This window comes from Trichosurus vulpecula, chromosome 3 (assembly GCF_011100635.1).
Source record: "Trichosurus vulpecula isolate mTriVul1 chromosome 3, mTriVul1.pri, whole genome shotgun sequence".
Classification (NCBI taxonomy): Eukaryota; Metazoa; Chordata; class Mammalia; order Diprotodontia; family Phalangeridae; genus Trichosurus; species Trichosurus vulpecula.
This window is the reverse complement of record NC_050575.1, coordinates 112,039,178-112,065,567: the sequence shown is the minus strand read 5'-3', so window position 1 is coordinate 112,065,567 and position 26,390 is coordinate 112,039,178. Positions and strand designations below refer to the sequence as shown.

At 42.1% G+C, this 26,390-nt stretch overlaps 1 protein-coding gene across 1 annotated transcript in view; it reads left to right on the top strand.

Moving 5' to 3' along the window:
- BPIFB3 (BPI fold containing family B member 3) overlaps positions 1-14,097 on the top strand; it is a 29,443-nt gene extending 15,346 nt beyond the window's left edge. Inside the window, exons 9-15 of the mRNA XM_036749785.1 lie at positions 402-455; positions 3,003-3,173; positions 4,926-4,993; positions 9,109-9,151; positions 11,830-11,893; positions 12,995-13,071; positions 14,062-14,097. Coding sequence (XP_036605680.1) covers positions 402-455; positions 3,003-3,173; positions 4,926-4,993; positions 9,109-9,151; positions 11,830-11,893; positions 12,995-13,071; positions 14,062-14,097 — 513 coding nt within the window. The remainder of the gene's footprint in view (positions 1-401; positions 456-3,002; positions 3,174-4,925; positions 4,994-9,108; positions 9,152-11,829; positions 11,894-12,994; positions 13,072-14,061) is intronic.
- The last annotated feature ends 12,293 nt before the right edge of the window (positions 14,098-26,390 follow it).

Here is a 26,390-nt window from a genome sequence, read left to right as displayed (position 1 = left end):
CAGAATGGGGATGGTCATAGCACCTATCTCCCAGGATTGTTGTGAGGAACAAATGAGATAATATTTGTAAAATATTTTCAAATCTTAAACTGCTATACAAATGATATCTGTGTGACATATAAGTTGTAAATTTCATATATTTGTACATGCATGTATCTCACATACTATACATGTATAAAATGATAAAATAATATCCACTTTTCATATATATATATATATATGTTTATGAAGGATTACTACAGGTAGAAGGAGAGGCAGGGAAATGGCCTTGCAGGTCACTGACATTTCTTGATACTTGTCCCCTCTCCCTAGCCCCATCCTCCCAAACACCATTTCAAGGTCTCTAGCCTGACCATGTATGACTCTTCTCCTCTAATTGGCTGTTTCTGGTCTGCATACAGGTTCCTAGTAGCGTTCCCATGACAACCACAGCTTTGGCAGGACTGCTTCCCAAGGTAAGTGAAGTTGTCACATCTGCTATTAGCCTGTCTGCTTCCCTGCAAAGAAAAAGCAGATTAAGTGGGTCATGAGAGAAAATAGTTTTGGACTTTGCTTTAGGCTGAATGAGGCCCACCCTACTTGATAACACTGTAGGAATTAGGGCTGTGATTAGGGCCAGGCTGTGAAGGGTTTGTCCAGAGGCCAGTATTTTTAGGGGATGGGTATTTCCTCCATGCTGCATTCAGAAGACTGAGTTTCCCTTTGGCCTTTGGCAGGAGTTGAGGGAAGGGCGAGCCTGGGAGAGGGTGAGAGTAGACGGTCATGGGTCTGTGTAGGTCAGAGGAGGGGAATGGGGAGGCAGGTGTCCCTTTTTCTCCTCACAACTGCGCCACAGGTTAGATTGTCTCTTCTAGAGCCTAACTGCCATCCCACGCCCCAATCCCGAGAGGGTGTTGACTGGTTCAACCCCTCTTCCTCATTTGCATTTGCCCCATGTGCTGATATACATAGTTAAGGCTCTGACAGGGATCCAAGGAAGATCAGAGACTTGGGTTCTTTCCAGTTCTGGTTTTGCCATTAATTAGCTATGTGATTTTGGACAAGTTGTTTCTTACCTTCCGGCCTCAGTTTCTTCCTTTGTACAAGGAGGGAGTTGCACTAGTCAGCGGTGGGGAAGCTGCATCTTTGAAGTTTGCAAAGCTCCTTGAATAGAGGATTTCATGTGATCTCATGGGAAATCCCTATCTTCAAGGAGCAGATTACATTCATCAGGTAATGATACATACATGGACAGGTATAATACAAGGTAGAGTACGATTGGGGAAACAGAAGAGCATAATCAACAAACATTTATTAATCCCCTACTGTTGTTCAGTCTTGTCCAATTGCTGGATCACAGGACACCAATACCATTGATGGGGTTTTCTTGGCAAAGGATACCGGAGTGGTTTGCCATTTCCTTCTCCGGCTCATTTGACAGATAAGGAAACCGAGGCAAACAGAGTTAAGTGACTCACACAAGTATTAAGTATCTGAGGCCAGATTTGAACTCAGGTGCTCCTGACTCTAGGGACAGCTAGATGGCACAGTGGATGGAGTGCTGGGCCTGGAGTCAGGAAGACTCATCTTCCTGAGTTCAAAATCTAGCCTCAGACACTTATCAGCTGTGTGACCCCGGGAAAGTAATTTACCCTGTTTGCCTCAGTTTCCTCATCTGTAAAATGAGCTGGAGAAGGAAATGACAAACTACTCCTGTATCTTTGCCAAGAAGGTCTATAAGGATTGTAAGGTCTTTGTCACAAGGTAGGGTTTCCTTGGGCAGCGGTGGCGAGTATGATGGAATTAAAAAATAAATTAGATTTTCCCCAGGAGTAGAGGGAGAGATGGGCAGAATAGTCCTATATGTTATATAGTAGTGTTAGATATATGAGTGAAAGGATGTTTCTGTGGCCTAACTGCTCTTAGGGTCACCTGATGAGAGGAAGTAGGCATCAGAGGGATTTTGGTTAGATAATAGGAAGAACTTTCTGATTAGAAGAAAGGATGAGTGACATAGATCCAGATGTCCAAGTGATGTTTTGGGACTTGAATGAATGAATGAATGAATGAAACAAAAAGCATTCATTAATCGCTTTCTGTGTGCAAGGCACTGGGATAAGTTCTGTGGATACAAAAACAAAAAGCAAGCTAGTCTCTTTTCTCAATGAGCTTAATAGTGTTTTGGATGGGAAAGTCTCAGGAAGGGTGAGTGGATGCAGAACTATCATTTGACATGTCTTTTCCTCGTATGAGTCGCTTTGATTATGGTTTCCAGAGCCAGAGATGGAAAGGGGTTAGGTTATTATGTTCTTTGTGGCCTGATATGAAGTCAGCCAGGATACAGCAGTATAGGGGCTGGGTTAGGCTAGGAAGTTCCTGAAAGTTTGGGCAGGTAGCTTCCTTTCCTAAAGGGCATCAGTGCAGCCCTGTGCCACCCAGGGGAACCTCTGAAATGTCCTTCTACAAAGAGTTGTAACTAGCAATTTCGTTACCTGGGGCATGGAAATCTAAAGACACCCTCAAACAACTTTTAAAAACAAATTCAGGGATTTTGGGGGTGAGACAAAACTCTTAGGTGTCAGAGAGGCCCTGGGACACTGAGGCATAGAAAGAGACGGAAACCCTCTGTATGCCTGAGTCCCCTTAAAGCCTCTGATGGGTGGGGAAAAAGGGGGGAAGGGAGGAGGGGGTGGAACTGGGATGGTTTTCTATGTTAACTAATTACTTTTGCTAATTAGGAGCTAAGCTTGATTTCTACATCTGCTGCTAAAGGAATGCAAGTACTGTTAATACAACTCCTAATTCTGGTGCCTTTGGGAAAGGCTCTGATTGCCTTGTCCTAGTTACAGTTATTCTTCCAGCCCTGAAGGGCTGGAATCCTCTCCCCTGCTCCCAATATTTCACCTTCAGAATCTGCTATGCTTTCCAGCTCTAAACCTTTCCGATTTTAAGTTCTTTTGGTTCTTTGACTGTTTTGCTTCTTAGCCTTTGCTATGGAAACTTACCCTGCATTTCTCCCGTAGGCCCTGGGAACTCTGCCCCCAGACCAACCTTTGCTGATAACACTGAGAGTAAAGGAGGCACCAGGATTCATGCTGAAGAGTGGAAAAGCCTCTGTGTCCCTCCCTGCCACTATGGAGGTGTTTGTTTACCACCCCCATGGGACCCCAAATTCCCTATTTTTACTGAATTCGGTGAGCACCTATCCTTTCTGCCTTTCTGGAATCACAGACCAGAAAACATCTGGGCTGAGCTGACAATGACAAATCTGGAAAAGTCATAGAATTTATAATCTGAGGATTTGGGTTCAAGTCCTGACTATCCTCCTTAGTACGGTCACCACTGCAACTGCCCCTACTACCACTGGACTGGGAGTCAGAGGATCCCAGTCTGAGTTTCACTATTGTCATTTATTGTCTGTGTAGCCTTGGGAAAGTAATTTAACCTCTCTGAGCCTCAATTTCCTCATGAGGATAAGGTTCTTTGCACTACCTACATCATAGGTTTTTGTGATAAAGGTTCACTGTAAACCTCATTTCTCTATATGTGTGTCATTGTTACTACGGCGTAATTGTTAATTACTGAAAATAATGATGACAATTACAACAATAATGGTAAGATGGATAGCGGCATATTCCAGTGGAGAGGTCAAACGCCGACTTCCAGCAAGGCTCCCCACAGTATGTCTGGATTCCTCCTTGAGAATGACCTTCAGTGGCCAACTTAAGGCTACCCGGGGACTGGGGCTCTGAGCCCAATGACAGAGCCTCTTACACTGTTCAGGCAGGGATATGCATTGGATGACGGCCCCTACCGGGGAAATGTGCAGTGAGGGAGCAGAGGGATGAGCGAGGATCAGGAAAAGGTTATAGAAACAGAATTAAAAACGTCAGAACTGGAAGGGACCTTAGTGCTGAAAGTAATCTTAGAGACCGTGTCATCCAACCTTTTCATTTTGAGGATGGGGAAAACAAAACCTCAAGGCTAGCATCTATATATCTTTAAGGTTTGCCAAACACTTTATAAATATCATCTCATTTGATTGTTACTACAACTCTGGGAGGTAGTTGCAAGGATTATCCCTGTTTTACAGATGGGGAAAGTGAGACAGAGAGAGGTTAAATGATTTGCCCACAGTCACACAGCTAGAAAGTAGCTGAGGTCACATTTGAACTCAAGTCTTCCTGACTGTAGGATGGGCATTCTAGCCATCGAGCCACCTACCTGCCTTCCTTGCTAGGACATTAAATAACTTCCTAGTAAGTTAGTATCAGAGCTAGGATCTCCTGATTCCAGCTCAGGACTTTTTCCACTCTATCACAATCCTGGAATTTATAGCCTGGATTTTTTTTTTTACATGTGAGGATTTTTTTTCTCTTTCACCTGGGAAATTATCATGGGGTTGGAGGGATGGCAAGAAGGAGTTACTTAATTAAGATCGTTCAGAGAACTGAAGCAGAGGGAGGTAAGTAGAACCAAGAAGACAATTACTCAACAGCAGCAATGATGTAAGTGGAAAGGAAGGAAGGAAGAAAGAACAAAGGAAGAAAGAAACTTAAGGTGCACAAATCAAACTTCGTCCCAGAGAGGAAGAAATGCATTTTCCCACTTTTTTTTTTTTTGTAGAAGGGAAGGACTATGAGTATTGATGTCACACATATTATTACACAAAAAAATTATAATTATTTTTAAAATGAAGAATGGCTTGCTAGATGGGGAAAAGAGGGAGACATTTAGAAACGATGGTTGGATAAAAATAAAAAATATCAACAAAAATAGAGACTAAAACATCATTCGGAGAGAAACAGTTGACATAAAATTCAGCCTTTATGTGTGTACACTCTGTAAAGTAAAGGATGCCTAGCCTATTTTTTTCATTCAATTTCAGTGCACTGAAAACTGACAGAGGATCCGATTGATGTTGCTTATATGTTTTCTCCATCCAGGTCCTGACACTGAATGTTCAGCTAGCTACCTCAGTGACTAAACTACACGTGTCCCTCTCTCTGGAACGGTAATGGGGCAGACTTTGTTTTCTCCTTGGTGTTCTGTTGAATATAGATAGACTTGCATTATATACTCATAGTGCCTTTTGAACAGAAGTGAAAAGGAACTTAGAGATCATCTATTCCAATCCTTTTATTGGACAGATGAGGAAACCGAGACCCAGGGAGGTTAAGTCACTTGTCTAAAGCCACAGAAAGTGATAGCCAGGATTCAAAACCAGGTCAAAAGAGCTGGGAGGGGGGTGGGTCAGAGAGAGGACCCTTGGTGGGGTGGGTAAGTGCTTTCTACTTCTTCATATTAGAGGGTTAACTAGCGTTTACTTATTGTAATTGAATTAAGCTTTTCAGAAACAATCATCAGGAAACAACTTTCTGGGTCTATGATTGCAGAATACTTTCTGTTCATTCGTTTTTACTGATTATTGTTCATAACTTCTCCACGTTTGTCACTTTTCCCCATTTTGCAGATTGGAAAACTAAGACCCCAAAAAGGGAAGTGACTTGCTCATGGTCACTCATCTGGGAAGTGTTAGGACTTGAACCCATGTCTTCTGACTTAAACTCAATTGTGTCTTCTATTCCACCAATCTATATTCCATCGATGTTGGTGTTGAGAGTATACTTTCTCTTTTACATAGTCTTAGCACTCACTTTTTATCCTTTTTGTAGGGTAAAAATATTGGTCTATTACATATTTCTCAACTGGTGGCAGGTTGATTGCTGAGACACTAGTAGGTCAGATTGAACGCAGTTAATACGATTGCTGGTTATGTCTTTTCTTTCTCTCCAAATATTACCTCATTTTATCCTCACAAAATAATGATAGGTGCTATTATTATCTGCATTTTACAGATGTGGAAACTAAGGCATAAAGACTTGCCCAGGGTCAAACAGCTAAAAAGTATCTGAGGTCAGATTTTTAAACTCAGGTCTTCCTGACGCCAAGTGTACTCTATCCACTGGGCTATCGAGTGTCCTTCCTTATGTATTTAAGATATAGCATCTGAGCTTGAAAATTTAGTCCCTTCTGCAGATAGACTGATACGTACATCATATATGCACAGATATTATATTGTATATATTACATGCATATATATTATATATAATGTATGTATCAGTCTCTCTATAAAACATATTATAGTCTCTCTCTAAAATATACATATATATTTTACCATAATGATTGTACTGATTGACCTTTCACGTATTAAGGCACAGCCATGGTTTGGCTATTTAAGAGCTAGGGATGATCTGATCTATTATTCTGCCATTGATTCATAGATCTTCCCTAAGCTGAATCTAACCTCAAGACTGAGAAACATAGACTGTCAGAACCGGAGGGACCTTAGAATACAGAAGGTCAGAATTGTAAAGACCTTAGATCAGAGGATATTGCATCTGGAAGGGACCTTAGAATGTACCATATTGGAGCTAGTGCAACCCAAGAATACAGAATTTGGAGTTGGAAGGTTCCTTAGTATACAATAGTCAACAATGTTGGGGATGAGAGGGACCCTACAGACCATCCAGTCTAACTCTCTCATTTTATAGAGGGAAATTAAAGTTGAGAAGGGAAGTGCGTACCCAAAGTATCATAGTAAGCGAGTGGCAGAGCCCAGGCTGGAGTCCCAATCTCTCAAATCTCAATCCAGTGCCCTGGTCAACTCATTGGACATGCTACCTTCTAGCACTCTTGGTTTGGTGACTGGCCCTGAGAATCTAGGCCTGGCCGTGCTTTGGGTGGACTTCTCTGGCCTCAGTTCTGATCAGAACTGTCAAAGAGGAAAGGCTTATGTCAATAGCCAAGGGAGGTCCTGGGGTCAGGGAAGTACAGATTGGACTCAATACCTCGGGAAGTTCCCTTCAACCCTGAGATTTTGTTATTCTTTAATTCTGCTATAAAGACATTCAGTGCCCAGGAATATACTTGACCACCTTGGTCAAGGTGACAAAGAAGCCCCAAAACTTGGGTATTTGTCTTTCTAGTTCTTGTTTCCATTACTTCATAAAAGGAGGCAGTTGGGCATGACTGTTAGAGCTAGATAGGACCTGACTAGATGAGACCCTGCGCACCTTTTATTCTAGGGCCTTGGGTATCTGCCAGCTTTGAGGCAGTTAAGTGGGGGCAGTGGATAGAGGCCTGGGCCTGGAATTCAGATCTAGCCTTAGACACTTACTAGCTGTGTGACCCCGGTCAATCCTTTTAATCTCTGTTTGCCTCAGTTTCCTGATATGTGAAATGAGGATAATAAAAGCACGTACTTTCCCGGGTTGTTGTGATGATCCAGTGAGATAATATTTGTAACTACTTAGCAGAGTATGCGGCACCCAGTAGGTGTTTAATAAATGCTGGCTTCCTTCCTTCCTTCCTCCTTTCTTCCCTCTCCTTCCCTCCTTCCTTTACTCTGGCTTCTGACTACTGAGGGTCCCCTCTCTGCCCCCGCTCCCCCCAGCTCTCATTAGCTCACACTCAAATCCCCCTCTCCATATTTCTTTTCTTAGGCTGGCCTCAGACAGCCTCTCCCTGGCACATGTGACCTTTCCACTGCCTGGGAAGGTTGTCTGATGGGCAGTGCAAAGAGACAGGTTAATGTTAAGCTTCAGGGAATAACAATAGGCCCATTCTTGAGTTAGAGTCTTGTTTACACCTCAACCCTAATCAAAGGTGTGTGGATGTCCGGCTTCCTCTCTTTAAACTCCTGCTTAGAAAGTTATAATTATTAGCTGACACAGCCCCTTTTTCTACCCCTTCCCAAGTCTCCTGTGCCTCAAGGTAATGGTTTAGGTGATAAGCTAATCCCTACTACTGTGTTCTCAGGTGATCAGCTATTCCCTCCCAAGGCATTTAATACCTTAACCCTTCTCAAGTAGGAGAGTTACTTTTTGTTAGAGCTGAAAGGGACCTCAGAGATCACCTAGTCCAGAAATTCTTAATGTGGGGTCCTTGATCTCAGATGTGTGTTTAAAACAGTGTTTTTATGACTGTATTTCTATATAATTGGTTTCTTTCACAGTCCTATGTATTTTAGTTGTATGCATTTAAAGGCATTATTATGTGAAAGGATCTATAGGCTTTACCAGGCTGAATATATGTGTGTGTATGTACACACACACACACACACACACACACACACACACACACACAGAGTTAAGAACCCTGATAGTACATTCCCTTCATTTTACAGAGGAGAAGCCTGTGGCCCAGGGGACATACAGTGAATTAAAAGCAGAATTATCTCTTCCACTGACAAGGGCATAGGGGAGATACAGCCTCTCTGTCTAGGTCCGAACCAGCCACAATTCCCCTACCCCTTCCTTTTCTTTTTCTCCCTTTGTTCTCAGAACCAAGGGGATCTGCCTCTCTCTAGGCCCCAACAAAAGCACAGCAATCTAAGCTAGCCATTGTGGTTAGTGGTCTAGGCCTGCCCTCTCCTCTCCTTTCTTTCTCCCTGCCCTTTCTTGTTTCTCTGGGCTGTGGAGGTTAGCTTAGTACAGTGGAAGTAATGATAGACTTGGAGTCATGAAACTTGGGTTCAGTTCTTGGCTCTACCATTTCCTAGCTGTGTAATCTTGGACAAGTTATTGTCTATTGGGCCTGGAGTCAGGAAGACCTAGTCCAACCCAATCCAATAAACATTTATTAAGTGCCTACCATGTGCTGGACACTGTGCTAAATGTTAGGGATCCAATTAATAAAAAGAAAGACAGTCCCTGCCCTGAGTTCAAATGCAGCTTCAGACACTATGACCCTGGATAGGCAAAGCATTTCACCTCTGTCTGCCTCAGTTCCCTCAATTGTCAAAAGGTGAATAATAACAACATCTGCCTCCCAGCGTTGTTGTGAAGTTCAGATGAGATGATACAGGGCCCGCCGGAGACATTGTAAGCATTTAATAAATCCTTCTTTCCTTCCTTCTCTGGGCTTCAGTTTTCTTATCTATAAAATGAAAGGTTTGGACCAGATGATCTCTAATGTCCCTTACAAGAATAGCGTTTTAGAGAAATTTATGAGTTTGGAGGAAGCCCTAGGGCCTACCTTCTGCTTTATCAGTTCTCCCCTGTCTTCTCTTTGGGAGACCAGGACACACGATCCCTAACCCATCAATATCTCTCTTCATCCCTGCAGGCTCAGTGCCAAGCTGGCTTCTTCCTATACTGCTAACTTTGATGTAAGTTCTTGGGGAAGGCCATGGGGTTAAAAGGGAGTGGGCCATCCCTGAATCCATCCCAGAAATGCCACAGATTGCTTATGTGAAGGGATAGGCTTAGCCACACAGTCCCCACTGTTTTAGCTCCACTAACCTCAACCCCAGGCAGAGCATGTCCTTGGGGTTCAGAGGGTCAGAGCACAAATACTTTGAGGGCCTGAGCTGATACTGGGAAGGGAGTCGGGGACCCATCAGGTTCAAGGAAGCAGCTGATGCCAAATGTCTCAAAGGCATCGACGGTAAGCTTTCTCCTCCTCCCATTCCCTCCCCATCTTCTCCCTTTTGGGGAGTATCTTTTTCCCTTTCCAAATTACTGTTCGTGTGTATTGTGACTTGAAGTCTCTGGGATAATTGGAGGGGGAAGTTTGGGCCAATGGATGGCCTCAGTTCCCCTGTAGACCTTCACAGTCCATTACATCCATTCTCTCAAATGACGCTCACAACAGTTCCATGTAGGAGGCATATCTGCTATCATGTCCGTTTTACAAAAGAGGAAATTAAGACCCAGAGGGGTATTATGACTGAGTCAATGGCTAAAATGGAATTCAAACTTAGGACCTGCAACTTCTAGTCAAGAGTCATTTCTACCATAGTAAGCTTACAGCCCTTTGTAGCTCTGGATAGAACACCGGTGTTTGAAGTAGAGATTAACTGGGATTCTTGAGCGCCTGAATTAGGTGATCCACGGAAACTTGAAAGAAGAATCTCTAGAACCAATAAAAAATCAAAACCTATAGAATGAGGAAATTGTTACCCTTAAGAAGCTCAGGGTGAAGAATGAACAGATTCTAGGAAGCTGTAGATAAATGATGATGGTAGATCTCTGGTGGTTTTCAAAGGAATGGTCAGATTCTGGATGACAGCTGTGCCCTTAGAACCAATACTTATAGAGGACAGATACTAACTTTTGTGGCACCATCATTCATTCATTTGTTCATTCATTCATTAATTTGATAAACATTAAATGCTTGCTATATGAAAAGCATGTTAAGTGCTGGGGATACAAAGAAAAAGCAAAAACAGTGCCTACCCTCAAGGAATTTACATTCTAATTAGGAAGACAAGATATATGTATATAGGTAAAAAGAAAGTAGGTATAATGCAAGGAGGAGAAGGCCTTAGAAGTTGGCTGTGGGGGGTAGGGGGAAGATGACCAAGAAAGGCCTTCTGCAACATTTTAGCTGAGACTTCAAGAAATCAATGCATCCTAAGAAGTGGAGGGGAGGAGGGAGGGTGTATCAGGTATGGGGGACAGCCAGTGTAAAGGCAGGATAAGCATCAATGGGTATTGAGGACTAGAAAGTGGGCCAATATGGCTCAATTGTCGAGTATGTGGAGGGAAGTAACATGAAAGAAGATTGGAAAATTAGGGAGGGACCAGTAGTGAAAAGCTCTAAATTCTAGAGGAATTTATAATTCTTCATAGAGCTAATAAGGAATGACTTGAGATTATTAAGTAGGTAGAGGTGACATGGTCAGACCTCAATTTTAGGAAGACCATTTTTGTAGCTGTGAAGGATGGATTGGAATCTAAAGAAACTTGAAGCCGGGAGACTAGTTAGAATGCATATATATATATATATATATATATATATATACACACACACACACATGTATATATATATACACATATATATATACACACCCACCCGCACACCCACATATATACATACCCACATAATATACATATATACACACATATATGTATATGTATATATACACATGTAAATACACATACATACTATATATGTATATATACATATGTTATATATATATTTTTCTTTTCCATTAGAGGAATGAGGTAGAAGAGAGAGAAAATAAATAATTATTAGTTGAAAAAATTAATAATAAAGAGGCTATTGCAATAGTCCAGTTAAAGGAAGGTCAAGGCCCAAACTAGAGCAGTGGCTGTGTGAGTGGAGAGAAGGGGATACATGTGAAAAATATTGGGGAGAAAGAAACAAGATTTAGCAACTGATTGGATATTGTGGGGTGAGCAAGAGGGAGGAGTTGAAGATGACACTGAGGCTGTGAATTTAGGTGACTGGAAGAATGGTGGTTCCCTCAACAATATTAGGGAAGTTTAGAAAAGGGGTAAGTTTTAGGGAAAAGATAATATAAAATATTGTCGCAGTGAGAACTGGACCATGGAAGTGAGTTGAGCAGAGAAAGGATCAGGGTGATATTGAAGCATCCATCATTTACAGGTTGTATAAAAGTACAAGACTGCTAAAGTCTTTTTTATTTTTAACCTGTGAGTTTGGTAGTTCCAGGAATGCTGTGCTCATTTTATAGAGAAGGAACCCAAGATTCAAAGAGAGGGAATTATGTGCCCCTGGGTGGGCTCACTTCTAGATGTTGTTTGTCTAGGAAGCCTCAGAGCCGAGACTGGAATCCAGGTACTCACACACGGTCTAATATGGTATAAATGTACCTGTAGAAGCTCCCCTTCGGTAGCCCGGGTCACTGGGGATGTTGTCAGAATGGAGGCAGCAAGGACCGCTATTTCCTTGCTTGTGGTAATGGCTCCTGACAGGACTAGAAGCAATTGTATTGGGCGTCTGATGTACACAGTAGGCTGCACATTAATGGAGGAAAGGAGACAATGCCTGCCAACCCCTCTGCGTGCTCCATTTCAGGTTTCACATCTAGAAGAGTGGCTCAGCGATGTCGTGCGGGTGGCCTACTTGCCAAAACTCAATGGTATGGAGTGTCTGACCTTCTCATCTGGCTTTCCAGCTCTGTGTTGCCATCCCTTCCTTTAGCCTGCTGCTGCTAGTTAAGGCTCTGCCCCACTGTTCCTTCACCAGTAGTCCTATAGCCGATGCCCTTTGTAGGCATTAATCAGCACAGCCTGGGCTTGATCTCTTTTTGCAAGTAGTTTCTTAAGCAATTGCAACCAATCCAATCCTTGACCTACAACCCACAGATGAATAAGACCTGTGAGATCTCCCCTAAGACTGCTGACTCTGCCTCCTCACACAGGCAGGATTTACATTCTGGCAAGTGGTCAATCAAAACCAATTTATTAAATACTTATTATGTGCCAGGAACTGTGACAGATGTAAAAGGAACATTTTAAACATTGTCTATACATTTATATATGCCATAAATATATGGCTTGGGTGGATAAATTATTGGTAACTGACCCCAGATTGGGGGGAGGGGTGTGCATATTCCCTTCTGAGTCTATGTGCTCACCTCCTCTCATTGATAGCTCCTATACTATCGGAGGGGCTAAATTGACCCCAGGTTTCATGCAGTACCCTTTACTGGGTGACTGATTTGCCAAGGTGTGTCTTCCTGTAGCAGACAGAGATTTCCCTTAACATGGTGCTAACCCGTTAGGATGGCATGATCTCTGAGTCACATTTCCAACAGAGGGATGAGTTATGTTGAGTTAGCTACACTCATCACAGCATTTGGGCCCATGGCCACAGACTGTGGTCCACACTGTGTCTTTTGGACAGATCCAACACATGACCTTGGGCTCTTTCGTACAGAGTTGTAATCCACTGGACCAGCCAGTTACAGAGTCATGTAAATGACGGTATCTCTTGCTTAGATTACTTTGTGGCTCTGAGTTGAAGGCATCTTACAAACAATCACCTCATCTATTCTCCTTGTGATTTGTTCCTATTGTACAGAAGAGGAAACAGGTCTGTAGAAGGAAATTGAATGGCTTAAAGTCATCCAAAGAGTCAGTGGAAGGATTTGTCTCTTTGTTCAGGCCTCTGACAATCAGACTCAGCAGTTAGCTTGCTGCACGTGTCAGCTAACGTCTCATCTCCTAATTCTTTACAGTGGCGTTGGAAGTAGGCGTCCCTCTGCCTAAGATCCTCAACGTCAACTTTGCAAATGCTGCTCTGGGGATCATTGATGTAAGTAAGGCCTTGATCATCGATTTCACCTGGATGGGGATACCTCGCAGTTCGCTCTCTGACGCAGTCTAGGTGGGGCAGTGGATAGATCACAGGACCTGGAGTCAGAACAGGCCCTTACTAGCTGAGAGACTGTGGTCAAGTCACTCAGCCTCTCTGCATCTCAGCTTCCTCCTCTGTGAAATGGGGATAATCGCACCTACCTCCTAGGGTTGTTGTGAGGATTAAATGAATGTATTGCAAACCTCACACTATACAAACGCTAGCTGTTATTATTGGCTATTCTCTTTCATTTTCCACTCTGATCGTAATAGCCGTGCTCTGAGGGGGACAGAACAAGGCAGGGGTCATTGTTTTCATTTTATAGGTGGGGGTAGTGAAGGAAAAATGCTTCATCAACCTTAAAAGATTACACAAATGTAACATCATCATCATCATTATTATAGTTTTTGCATCAGAAAGAAAACTGGCCTCAGCATCAGAGAACTTGATTTAGAATCTTGGCTCTGATACTTCCATTACCTTATGACCTTGGGCAATTCACTTACTATTCTGACCTATAAATGAGGAAGTTGGATTAGATTCTCTCTAAAGCTCTTGCCCAGATCTGAATATTGTGATGGCATTAATAATGATTAATCAGTAAACATATATTAGACAATAATAACAATATCAGAGTCACGTAGCTGGTAAGTAACAGAGCCAAGATCTGAACCCAGGTCTCTCAGTACAAGTCCATCTGCTCCGAGGACCTACTGTGCTAGGCACAGTGGGGGGACCTGAGAAAGAGAAAGCAGAAAGGGAATCAATCAATACTACTGAAGTAATTTACTAGGGTCACTTAATGAACACTTTCTGAGTGCCTCCTATGTGATAGGGAATGCTGGAGGCAGGGTCTTAGTCCTGTTGAGTCTGTTGAGGAGTTGAAGAAAATGTGTCTGGGAGGAGGGCAGGGAAATTTAATAATCTATATTTAATTGATCCTTTCAGAATGCTGTCGTGCTGACCGTGCCTTCACGAGGCTGAGGGGCTGGAGGAATCCCCAGGGCTCTGCTGCTTTCTGAAGGCATGGGTGAAGCCCTCGAGCCTTCCTGGTTCCCTCTTATTCTGATTCTCTTGTGGGCCTTAGAGTAGATAAAAAAAAATTAAACCCATGGGTCCTGGGCTGGCCCTTTGTGGTTCTGTGACCCTTTGGCAATGGTGCCTAGTCCAGCTCACTTAGGCTCTTCCCCAGAAAGGTCTTTTAGGACATGGGGTCCAGCTGGGAGAGCATTCAGGGTCTACCCCTGCAGTGTTCTCATTTCAATAAAGGATTCTACTATTTGGGCATTCCTTGAGTGATTTTTTCTCTTTGACCAGACCCAGTTCTCCAGTTCTCTTCTTCCTTTCCTGGCAATCCAGCAACAGGATTTGGAGGATGGGATGAGCATGTCTAGGCTCTGTGCTGGCCCCAGATGATATGGTCAATTCTTGACGGAAAATAACATTAGCTTGTGGCAGCTAGGTGGTGTGGTGGATAGAGCACTGGGCTTGGAATCGTGAAGAGTCATCTTTATGAGTTCAGGTCTGGCCTCAGACACTTTACTAGCTCTGTGACCCTGGGCTAGTCACTTAACTCTGTTTATCTCAGTTTCCTCATCTGTAAAATGAGCTGGAGAAGGAAATTGCAAACAGCTGTGGTATCTTTGCCAAGAAAACCCCAAATGGGGTCACAAAGAGTGGGACATGACTGAAATTATGGAGATTATTAGCCTTGGATAATAACAATAATGATAGCAATAAAACCGATAAGCTCAAAGTCATTCATATTTAGTTTACACTCTGTATGTGTGTGTGTGTGTGTGTGTGTGTTGCGGGACAGGGCAGCAAATTTACTTTTCTTGAAGAAAACAGGTATTCACCACGGAGACCAAAGGATGGGTGTTAATGTAACTAAGGTCCCTTGGGTGGGCATAGTTCATTCCTTAAAGCATCTGTCATTTCATCAGCATGGACACACCCTCCTGTTGACGCAGCTCTTCCATGCCCTAGTAGACAGTCTTTATGAGAGGTTGTTAAAAAAAACAAGACAAAAAACCCCCTCACAAAACAAAACCATTATTGTGCAGCCAAGATGCAAATAGTGATGTCTTCCAGAACACAGCTGAAGGTGTGGGACAGTAGGCCCACATTCTGTCGCTGGTCCTGTACTCAGAGCCTTCCCAGATTGGAAGGACCTCCTAGAATTTATGTTTCACTGTCACCTCCTTGGGGAATCCTCTTCACACCATCCAGAAGGAGGAATCAGAAGACTATTTTGGCAGCAGGAATGATCAAGTGACTGACAACAACAGCCTAGTATTTCCAATAAAGGGCTGGCATTGATTTCACATTTAAAGAGCTGCCAAGACTCATGATAACCCTATGAGGCAGATTCTACAGAAAGAACTGTCTCCATCCAAAAAAAATAAGAACATTGAAATCCAGAGACGTAAGTCACTTGCTGGTGCCAGGGGAGAACTTGAACTATGCCTCCCAAACTCCAAGACCAGAATGTTTAAGTGAACAGACTTACAAGAAGTTTTTTGACCACATATTACATTTTACATGGATAAATGTGTATATATATATATACACACATGCACACACACATAAGTATACATTTGTATACATATATACAAATAAATACATACATACAATTCAATTATAAAACAGATCACAAAGCAATGTTATGGTGCGTTGTACATAAATTAATACACACAATTGCTTCTCACTATATTCTTCTCAAGAGCTCATTCTGGGTTCTCCCTAATTCCCACTATTATCTTCGACGTGTGCACCCCTGCTCCATCTGATAGTGCAGAGACCCTTACCATGAACTTCTTCATCAGGCTAGCATATCTTGCACTTATTTGTAATTTAGATGAACACAATGACACAACCCACCAGACTCTGCAGCCTGCCTCTATAAGATAGTTCTCATATTACATAAATTTGCATTATACAAATTCACTTTACATAAAGAATTCTGAAGGAAAGCCATACCCCACAAAATGGTGCACCCTGCCCCACCTACCTATGTTAGGTAGCTTCACTTTATGGTACTGTGTTCTCTCTCTGGCTCTTGTCCCTCCCCTAGGTGCTCCAACCTAGCCCACCCCCGCCCCCCAAAGAAAACAACTTAGAAAAAAAGCCACATAAAACCCGCCTCCAAGTGAAAGCAGACAAAGGGACACAGGGAGAGACTGCAGCCTGGGAAGCCCCGTCTGGCCCTCATGTATCTCCCCCACCCCTGCATTTTCTTATGATTATAAAACACCTTCTCATCTATTACTTCATTTGATCCCCGTAAAGGAAGATAGAATACATGCTGTTATACCCATGTCACAGAGGAAGAAACTGGGGCTTGGCTTTGTGATCTTGGGCAAGTCATTTCCTTTCCTTCAGGGACTTTTATAGTCCCAAGGAGAATGTCTCTGAATCCTTTTTTTCTACACAGGAACCATTGCTGTCAAGGATCTAGGGATTCCTTGGTGGGAGACTCAGAGGAGATGAGTCAGATTGGGATGGCTGTGGGGGTTAGGATTGGCTCTCTGCACATCCCTACCTCACTGGTTTCTTGGCCTTCTACAACATCTCACACAAGTGGCTCTCTTGACTCCTCCCCCTCTAGTGAAGGGGCACTCACAGCCCCCCAAGGCAGCCTATTCCACTTTGGGGAAGTTCTCATTGGGATGAAGTCTTTCCTTGCATCAAGCCTAGATTTGCCTGCACTCCTTCCACACATTGCCTCTCGTTCTCGCTATGTCGCGCCAAGGAGAACAGCCTTACTTTTCCTGAGGACAGAGTCAAACTTGAAAGCATCTACAATGCCCTTACTAAGACTCTTTTGCAGGCTAACCCTTCCCAGTGTCCTCCATGAATGCTTTCACCAGATGTACTTAGGTTGCTTGTGATCCTCCTCCTATGTGGTGCCCAGGACTGAACACATTACTTTAATTGTCAGCTGCCCAAGGAAGAGTTCTATGTTCTAAGGTTCCTTCCAGCTTTAAAAGTCAATGTTCAATATCCTTCCAGCATTGACAGTCTGTGTCCTGAGGTCTCCTGGAGATCTAATATTCTCTGATTCTTTACTTTAAAAAAAATAATGAACACCAGAGAGAGACAGACAGAAACAGAGACAGAGAGACAGAATAGATAAGGGATAAGAGAGACAGAGATGAGAGAAAGTGAGAAAGTGAAAGACACACACACACACACAGAGAGAGAGAGAGAGAGAGAGAGAGAGAGAGAGAGAGAGAGAGAGATCATTTTCACATACAAAGTAGAACAGAAATTGAATATTTTATGTGAAAAGATTAATCTCTATTACATTGGATTACTTTGGATGATAGACCCACATTCTGTCAGCTCTACCATGCAAAAAATTATATAATAAATTCAACACTCCTTGCTCATCTATATTTCCTTCTGAATTTCCTTTTATTGTCTTCTGTGCATTAGAAAATGCTTCAACAGCCCTCTTTTCTATCTGTTATATTTTTCTGATTCTAAGCTTCTCAATTTCAGAGATTTCTCTCACAAACTATGTCACATTCCCTTTCATTTTTCCTTTCCTGAATCCCTCCATAATGATGACGATTTCTAGGTTTCAGACTTTAGAGACCATTTAACCCAACCACCTCATTTTATAGAGGAAGAAATGGGCAGAGCACCATGCTTGGAGTCAGGAAATCTTAGTGCCAACCAATCAACTGCGCTAAGCACTAGGGATACAAAAAGAAACAAAAGACCCTCCCTGCCCTCAAGGAGCATATGATCTAAGGGGGTCACATGCAAATAAATATATAAAAAGCAAGCTATATCTGGTTTAAATAGGAAATTCTGCCTCTGATACTTCATTGTTGTGTGACCTTGGCCAAGTCACTTAAACTCTCTTAGCCTCAGTTTCACCTATCTGTTAGACTCAATAACCTCTAAAGTCCCTCCCAACTCTAAATCCTGTTTTACTGTGAAGTAACTTGCCCAAGGCTGTAAATGGTGGAGTTTGGACTTGAAGTCACTTTCTCTGACTCTAAATCTGGTTCCCTTTTTCCTACACCATATGGTTATACATAATGATGCTGATGAAGACAGCGATGGCCTAAAATTCTCTCTAGATGCAAAAATGATACTGATGAGAAGTGAGGATTCCCATGGGAGCTCTGCAGTCACTTCTGTTATAAGGCAGCCCTGGTGGTTCTCTCTCAGGGGCTGGAAACCAGATCTGATTTTGCAAGAACTGTTTGGACAAAGGAGTTGTTCTGACTCTAGGCCACCTAAGCTGCAGATTGTAGATTGCAATCTCTAGCAGCCTACGTGGCTTGACTGAGCCTGTCCTGGGAGTGGGGCTGGCGCCTTTATTCAAGCTAATCTTCAGGAAAGTCATTTTAGGTATAAGCCTGGAGGATGTAACTCCAAACCCAAGCTTGTTCTTATCAAAGGCCACCAGAAGCGCCAGGAGTCCCAGTGGTGTGTACCGCCATACATCTGGGCTGATTCTCACTGTGGCAGTCTAGTGGTCACTGTTATGTAAGAGGACAGAGCAATACCTACCAGATGTTGCCATGTTGGTGCATTTAACAAGCGTGGTGGAATGCAAGAGCTGGATTAGAGCCTGGAGATTCAAGATCACCCTGATGGTTCAATTTTGATGGGTCTTCTCCAAAGGGGATGCAGGCAGGAGGAATTTTCAAGGGATAAAAGGAGGAGTAGTCATATCTCTTAATAAATAATGCCTATCTTAGGTCACCATGGGGGTGAGCGATTTCAGCTTTTTGAGCCTCAGTTTCCTCATCTGTAAGATGGAGATAACAATGCTTACATTATTGCATAAACCAAGATGGCTGCAAGGAGAGCACTTTGTAGTCTTGAAAGCAACAAGACAGCTTTGAGGAGTGATCATCATCATTCTCATCATCATCATCACCACCACCACCACCACCACCACAGCAATGTGTTGTCATATCCATCTGTTCTTCTCTACATCCTTAGAACAGGGACAGGTCAGGGGTTATGCATTTGACAGCTGAGGAAACAGGTTCAGAGAAGGGAAAAGGCTTGCTAAGGTCACACTGTGATTGGCATCATCGGGTGATCTGGGGTCTAACTCCTTACCTGCTGTGCTTTCCCAGTGCCTAGTGTACTGCTTAATCTCCTACCATCTCTGGAGAAGGAGCCTCGGATTTGGAGAGAGGTGGAGAAATTTTTCTAATTAGGAATCAGGATTTTAGAGTTTTCTTGGATAATATCCTAGGAGGACTAGTATTCAGAGAGACAAAATAAGTAGATGAATAGATGTTCATCAGAGGGATAGAGTGCCGGGCTTGGAGTCAGGAAGACCTGAGTTGAAATCCAACCTCAGACACTTACTAGCTATGTGACCTTGGGAAAGTCATTTAATCTCTGCCCCAGTTTTTTCAATTGCAGAATGAGGATAGTAGTAGAACCTACCTCCCAGGGTTGTTATGAGGGTCAAATGAGATAATAACTGTAAAGCTCTTAGCACAATGCCTGACACATAACAGGCGCTATATAAATGTTATTATTATTATTATTATTATTAATGGCTGGGGCTGGATTGATGAATTGGTAGGGGCTGCTTGCTTGTACTATCTGCACAGATGACTTGACTTGATATTAATTTGCCTCATTTGGGCAATCTGGTCTGCGCGGGCACCTTGAGAGATCCCTTGTCTTGTAGTTAGAAGATTCGAGTCTGGTGTCTGTTGTGTGATTCCAGATGCTTTTCTCTTGTCCTGATTTTATCGCTCGCCAGGACTGGGACTTTGAGCCTCAGTCTCCTCGTTTGTAAAATGAGGGTGTTAGACCGGATCCTCTCTAAGGTTCTTTGTAGCTTTAGAGGTAGCTAGGTGGCCTAGCGGAGAGAATACTGGAATTGGAGTCAGGAATACTTTGTTCAAATCTTCTGAAAAGCCCATCATAACTACCGCTATTATAATCATTTGTGATGTCATCACAATTAATATGACCATCTCCCTTAAAAGAATAATCATTGTAATAAGGAACATCATTAATGACTTCATTATCAGCTCCACTTTTTAAATATTCTATTGGTGCTCTTTTCTTTTTTATGTCATTGTCACTTTTATATGTTGTATTTTACTTATTTTATACATTGTCACATTTATATATTGTACATTTTACATGTTGTCACCTCTCACTCCAGCTTCCTCCAATAGAATTTTCCCTTGTTGAACAAAACAAATGAATCCATTGGGAATACCTGAAAACATGTCTAATTCTATTCCTCTACTCCATCACCTCTCTCCTAAGGGGAAGTCAATCTTGCTACCTCTAGCATGGCCCTTGTTTAAGTGTACTTTGGTGTATTAGGAGGGCAGAGTTTATAATCTCAAAGAGGATCATAAACATGTCTGAAACGTTCGGAACCGCCGGATATAAGAAACTCTCAAAGTAGAAGGCAAAAGAATCAAAACATATATTTAGGCTCCACAGTAACCAACCCATGAACCAGCAACCCCATTTTGATATATTGATCAAAGGCTTCCAGGCCCAATAAGTACGCCTTGAAAGAGTAACCAGGAGGCTACAGAGAAGCATGATTGCGTAAAGCAAAATCATGCTTCCCCCTCTATGGTAATAAGATTACCCACTGGCCTGAAGTCTTTGTTCAGCTTCCTCCCGTAGGTCAGCTCTGCTACTGGCAGCTCCTGCTTCAGCTGTGTCTGTGGCTGTGGCTGTGACTGCAACTGTAGCTGTAACTGTAACTGTAACTGTAGCTGTAACTGTAGCCGTAACTGTAGCTGTAACTGTAGCTGTAACTGTAGCTGTAACTGTAGCTGTAACTGCCTCTGGCTCCAACGGGAGCTGCTTTTAACCATCCAGCTTCTGCGGGGGTGCAAGGCACGCCGGGGAAAGCACAGGCCCCCCCAATCTGCCCAAGCAAGGCGAAGGGGTCGACCAGAAAAGCACAGGTTTTTTCCATCAGCTTAAGCAAGGGAAGCAAGGTGAAGGGGCCGACAAGCTTACTCCAGTCCAGGATACAAACAGCATTCAGTTCAGGGGAAAAAGCCAAACTAGTCAAGGGCACTTGTTGACTAAGTGCTAAGGAGCCCATTTTTGGTTGCCAATACATTTGGTCTGGTCCAGACACTCTATGTGTTTCTATCTTCTTTATTGCCATTTATTTTTTTTTTTTTTTGGGCAGGGCAATTGGGGTTAAGTGACTTGCCCAAGGTCACACAGCTAGTAAATGTGTCAAGCGTCTGAGGCTAGATTTGAACTTAGGTCCTCCTGACTCCAGGGCTGGTGTTCTACTCACTGCCCCACCTAGCTGCCCCTGCCATTTCTTTTACTCATGTAGTACATATGACGTTGTGATGTTGGCATTGAAACTGATGGCTCTACTTCCATCAACTGAGAGAACAGTTATATTAATCTTGAGATGAAATGCTTAACACTTTCTGTTAACTTGTTTTTCCCTCCATTCCTTCTCATTTTACAGAGCAATTCTGTTCTGAATCTTCCATTGTCTTCTTCCATAACATTTTACCAAATTTTAACAGTTTATATTTTAAACCGATCTTGCTCTTGCTTGGCATGTTTTTTTCCACCTGGTAAGGAGATTGGGTGTTTACTGACTAGAAGAGGATTTCTTGGTTCTTTTGGTGGCTGCTTTACAAAAGTTACAACTCCTTTGGAAAGGACGATAAACTGTGTCACTGCCTGTTCTTTTATTTATTTGCCATGTTTGCGTGCTACTAGCTTGTTTGAATAAGTCGGATTGGAGTTGCTTTAATAGTATGCAATATCCTTTGATCATTTCCATTCTTTCTTGCAATTTAGTATTGATTTTAATCTCTGAGAAATCAATATTATAAAGGCTGATTTGGAAATGACTCCCTAAGCCATGTGAAAACAAACTACTTAGAAATCCGTTATAACTATGATTAATACAATGACCATGAATCCGAGGACTGATGAGAATCGATTTAGGGTATGTAATGATTTATATATACATATATGTGTGTATATATATATACACATACATGCATGTATCTATATATACATATAGATACACAGTGCTAGGCACATAGTAAGCACTTGATAAATGTTGAATTGGATATTTATCTCTCTCTCTATCAATCTATTGTCTGTCTGTCTCTTTCTCCTTTTTTTTCTGTTTTCATTTACAAGGAAAATGTTAAGATTGCTATAATTCCATTCTTCTATTAGTGTGCCCACTGGGCCATTGGATAATGATTTCAACTTTAGAGGATTAATAGTTAAGTTGATATTTATAGACATCATAAGAACTATGTGATCATTTGAGTCCTGTGTTCCCTTTCCCATGATTCTCCCACCATCCCTGCAAAAGGAGAATAGGGTCATCCAGGACTGAAGACCATTCCATAATTTTCTTTGTTTCATAAGGTCCTGCTGCAAAAACATTCATCACTTAGGGGTGAGCTTCCTGGTGATAAGTCTTCACAAGATAAATCTAAGTATTTTTGTCTCCCTTTCAGAGGAGGGCAAGCTGAAGTCCAGAAAGATGACATATGACAGCCAGTAACTAGCTGGGCCAGGACCAGAACACAGGTCTCCTAACATAGAGGCAATGTTCTTTCTATCCCTTCAGCTTGCCTGTGTAGTGTGGCCATGTTTTAGCTTGACTGATGATGACAAAACAGAGTGTGTCTACGGAATCTGAAATTAAGAGTTGTGGGCCTTCAGAGGTTATACTGGGGTAAGGGGCTGGACAGTTCAGGAAAAGATGCTGGACCCCCAAAGGGGGTAAGTGTGGCCAGAGGGAAGGAACCAATTAAGAAAAATATTTAGACTAAAGAGAACAGAAGGAAGGCCAGAAGGAATCCACGACAAGCAGGATAGCTTTGAAAGTTACGTGTGGAATTTGTTCTATACTTAAAAAGAAAGCTGTACAAGTAGAGATTCACAGTTTCATTTGCAATCCTTTTTTCTGTTTTACTATGTATATGAAAATGTTCATTTTATTTGGTGTTTGTTAAGTTCAGAACAACAACAACAAAATTAAATGGCTAGGCTCTGCTGTGATATTATTGTCAAAAGTGGGAGAATGACTTAGGATGTCATTTAGCAAGTAAGTGTGACCCTGAATGAGGAGAGAGACAGGGACAGAGGGTGGGAAATGATTTAAGTTCTTGATTTGATTTGCTGTGTGTCACTTCTCTCTGAGTTTCACTTTCCTCATCTGTAAATTAAAAACTTCGGACCAGACGTTTTCTAAGGTTTCTTCCAACCTAGTCATTCTAATGTTCAAAGATTTCTTCTGACTGATATTGTTCTTTTAAAAAGTTTTATCATTGTTCTTTGCTTTTCCACTACAAGAGTTTCTCTTTAACATCCTTTCCCATTTAACTCTTTGTTATACAAAGACAAGTATTTAGAAATACAAGATGATCGATGCAGCAACAGCGTTTGATACTGTATACTGCTGCCTTCCACATCCCTTGTCCCCACCTCTTTACTGAGAGGAGGATGCTATATTTCCTTATCACTTCTGTGGGATTAATTTCATCCATTTCATTTCATCAGAGTTTCCTTTTTTGTGTTACCATTTTATATAATGGCAGACATCATGTGTACTGTTCCGCTTTCTTTGCTCTGTGTCATTTCATACAATTTTCCCTGTTTCTCTGAATTCTTCATATTCATCATTTCTTAAAGCTCAGTTGTATTCAGTTAGTTGCATGTACCCCAATTTGTTCAGTCACTCACCATGTATTAGATGCCCAATTTTTTTCCCCACAGTTTTTCACTACTCCCTAGAGCACTGCTTTGAGTATTTCGTTATATATGGGACCTTTCTTTCTATCATTGACCTAATTGAGGGACATGCCCAGTAGGGAGATCATTAGTTCAAGAGTATGAACAATTCAGTGACTTTTTCCACATAATTCCAAATTAATTTCCAGAACAGTTGTACCAATAGATCACCGACAGTGTGTCAAAAGTACCTGATTTTCCACAGCCCTTTCAAATTAACTGTTGACTTTTTTATGAGCTTTGTTGATTTGATGGGTATGAGGTCAAACTTCAGAACTGTATAATACGCATTTCTTTTGTTATTAACGATTTAGAGTGATCTTTCATATGGTCATTGATTGTTTGCTTTTCTTCTTCTGAAAACTATTTATATTCTTTGAGCACATTGATTAGGAGACATCTTTGACATGCTACATCCTATGTTGTAAGGTTGCTTCCAGCTTTGATACCCCAGGATTTTGATTCTGGTGGTGCGGTAGATCCCCAGAGTTTGCATTTACTTTACGGTGGAGCCTAGCCTGATTTCTGTCACATAAGCATGGAAACAGTTTTGCTGAGCTGAATTGTCCTTAATTCAATTTTGGGAAATTCTGCCTGAGGTATGTTATTCTTGTCCCAAATAGTGCCAGTAGATATTAAGATTGACTTACCCCAAAACTGACACAGAGCTGGCTTTAGTGTTAAGAGACTCAGTATTAAGAGGAATTCAGCTGTATTTGTTACCCAAAAGTTGGGCTGTGTTTCTCTTATAGACATTACATGTAAAAATAAAAGTTATAGCACGTTAAGGTTTACAAAATGCTTAGAAATATTATTTCATTTGAACCTCACAACCACCCTGACAGATAGATTAATGGGTAATTAATTTATGGAATTATGAAATAGGGGCAGACATACTTAGTCCTTCGGGTACTTACTAGAAAAGACCATAACTGGCAGTGGGAAATGGGACAGCAATCACACTGTAATAAGCACAGAGGGTACAGAGACAAACACAAAAAATGGTACAGAGCCAGACAGCAGGATAGAAGAATGGGATGGTGAAGAGAGGCAAGCAACATGGAGAGGGGAATGGGAAGGGGAAGTGCCAGAGGGTATTATTCATATAACCGTGACTTAGGATTGGAAACACTAGACAGCATGGCCCTGATGGAGATGGGAGAGTCTGTTTGAGATCTCATTTTTATAGGATTAAAAAAAAAAGACCAACACCTATCTGTGCCACCTTGGGGTTAGTTCATTGACATATCCAAATCACCTCAAACTTATCAATTAAACTTCAATCAGTTGTCATCAGTACCTTTTGATGTTCTGCTGGTCTAGAGCTGTAGAGGTCTAGAATTTGTCTGAAATTTACATATCACAGGACTAGAACCCTGACAGAAGCATCCAGATGACTTCTGCTGATTCATCACATATTACCAGGAAGGATACAGTTTGTAAATTATGCTCCTTTGATCAGTTTGTGACTTCTAGGTTCCCCCTTATAATCTTATTTCCTGCTCTTGCCCTTTTATGCTGGCTGCTTTTAAACTTACTATACTGACGAGAAGAGGTCAAGGGGACCAGAACAAGACACAATTTTAACAAGGTAGGTGTGCATTATTATCCTTCTTTGACAGATGAGGAAACTGAGGGAGATAAGGGTCAAGTGACTTGCCCAGGGTCATAGAGCTAGTAAGTGTTTGAAGTAGGATTTTGAACTCAGGTATTCCTGACTCCCGGGAATACTCCCTCTATTGTGCCACCTAACTGGGAAATGAGAAAAGTAAGGAACGTTTGTCTCCCTTTTACGGTGAGGAAATGGAGTGGAGTCAATAATTCATACAAAGGTTTAAAGCACCAAAAAGCCAGATGTGCCACTCTCCCAGAGGCATCTGACACTGACCAGTCTCTTGGTTCCAGCTCATCTGCCTTCTCTTTCAAGGACATTTCTATCCTTTCAGTCTTTCAGGCTGAGTTATTTCTGATTCCTTCCTCTCCCTCACTCCCCATGTCCAATTCATTGCCACATTCTGTTAATTATATCTCCATGTTGTATCTATACCCTCCTTCCTACTCTCAATTCTACCACCCTAGCTCAGGCCCCCATTACTTCTCACTTAGAATATTTTGATAGCCTATCAACTGGAATTCCTGCTTCCGCCCTCTCCTGTCTACAATCGGCTAGGTGCTGCCAGGCTAATCTTCTTAATTCATAGTTCCGATCATTTCACCTTCCTCTTTTCAAAAGCTTCAATAGTACCAAAGTAACTTTCAAAAAGCCCTCCACATTCTAGCTTTACCCTGTGTCTCCAGCCTTATTTGTTAATTGCTTCCTGTCTGGTGGGGCAGCTAGGTGGTGTAGTAGCTAGAGGGCCAAGCCTGGAGTCAGGAGGACTCAATCTTCCCCAAGGCCTTGGACACTTACTCAGCTGTGTGACCCTGGGCAAGTCACTCAACTCAGATTGCCTCAGTTTCCTCATCTGTAAAATGAGCTAGAGAAGGAAATGGCAAACCACTCCAGCTGACTC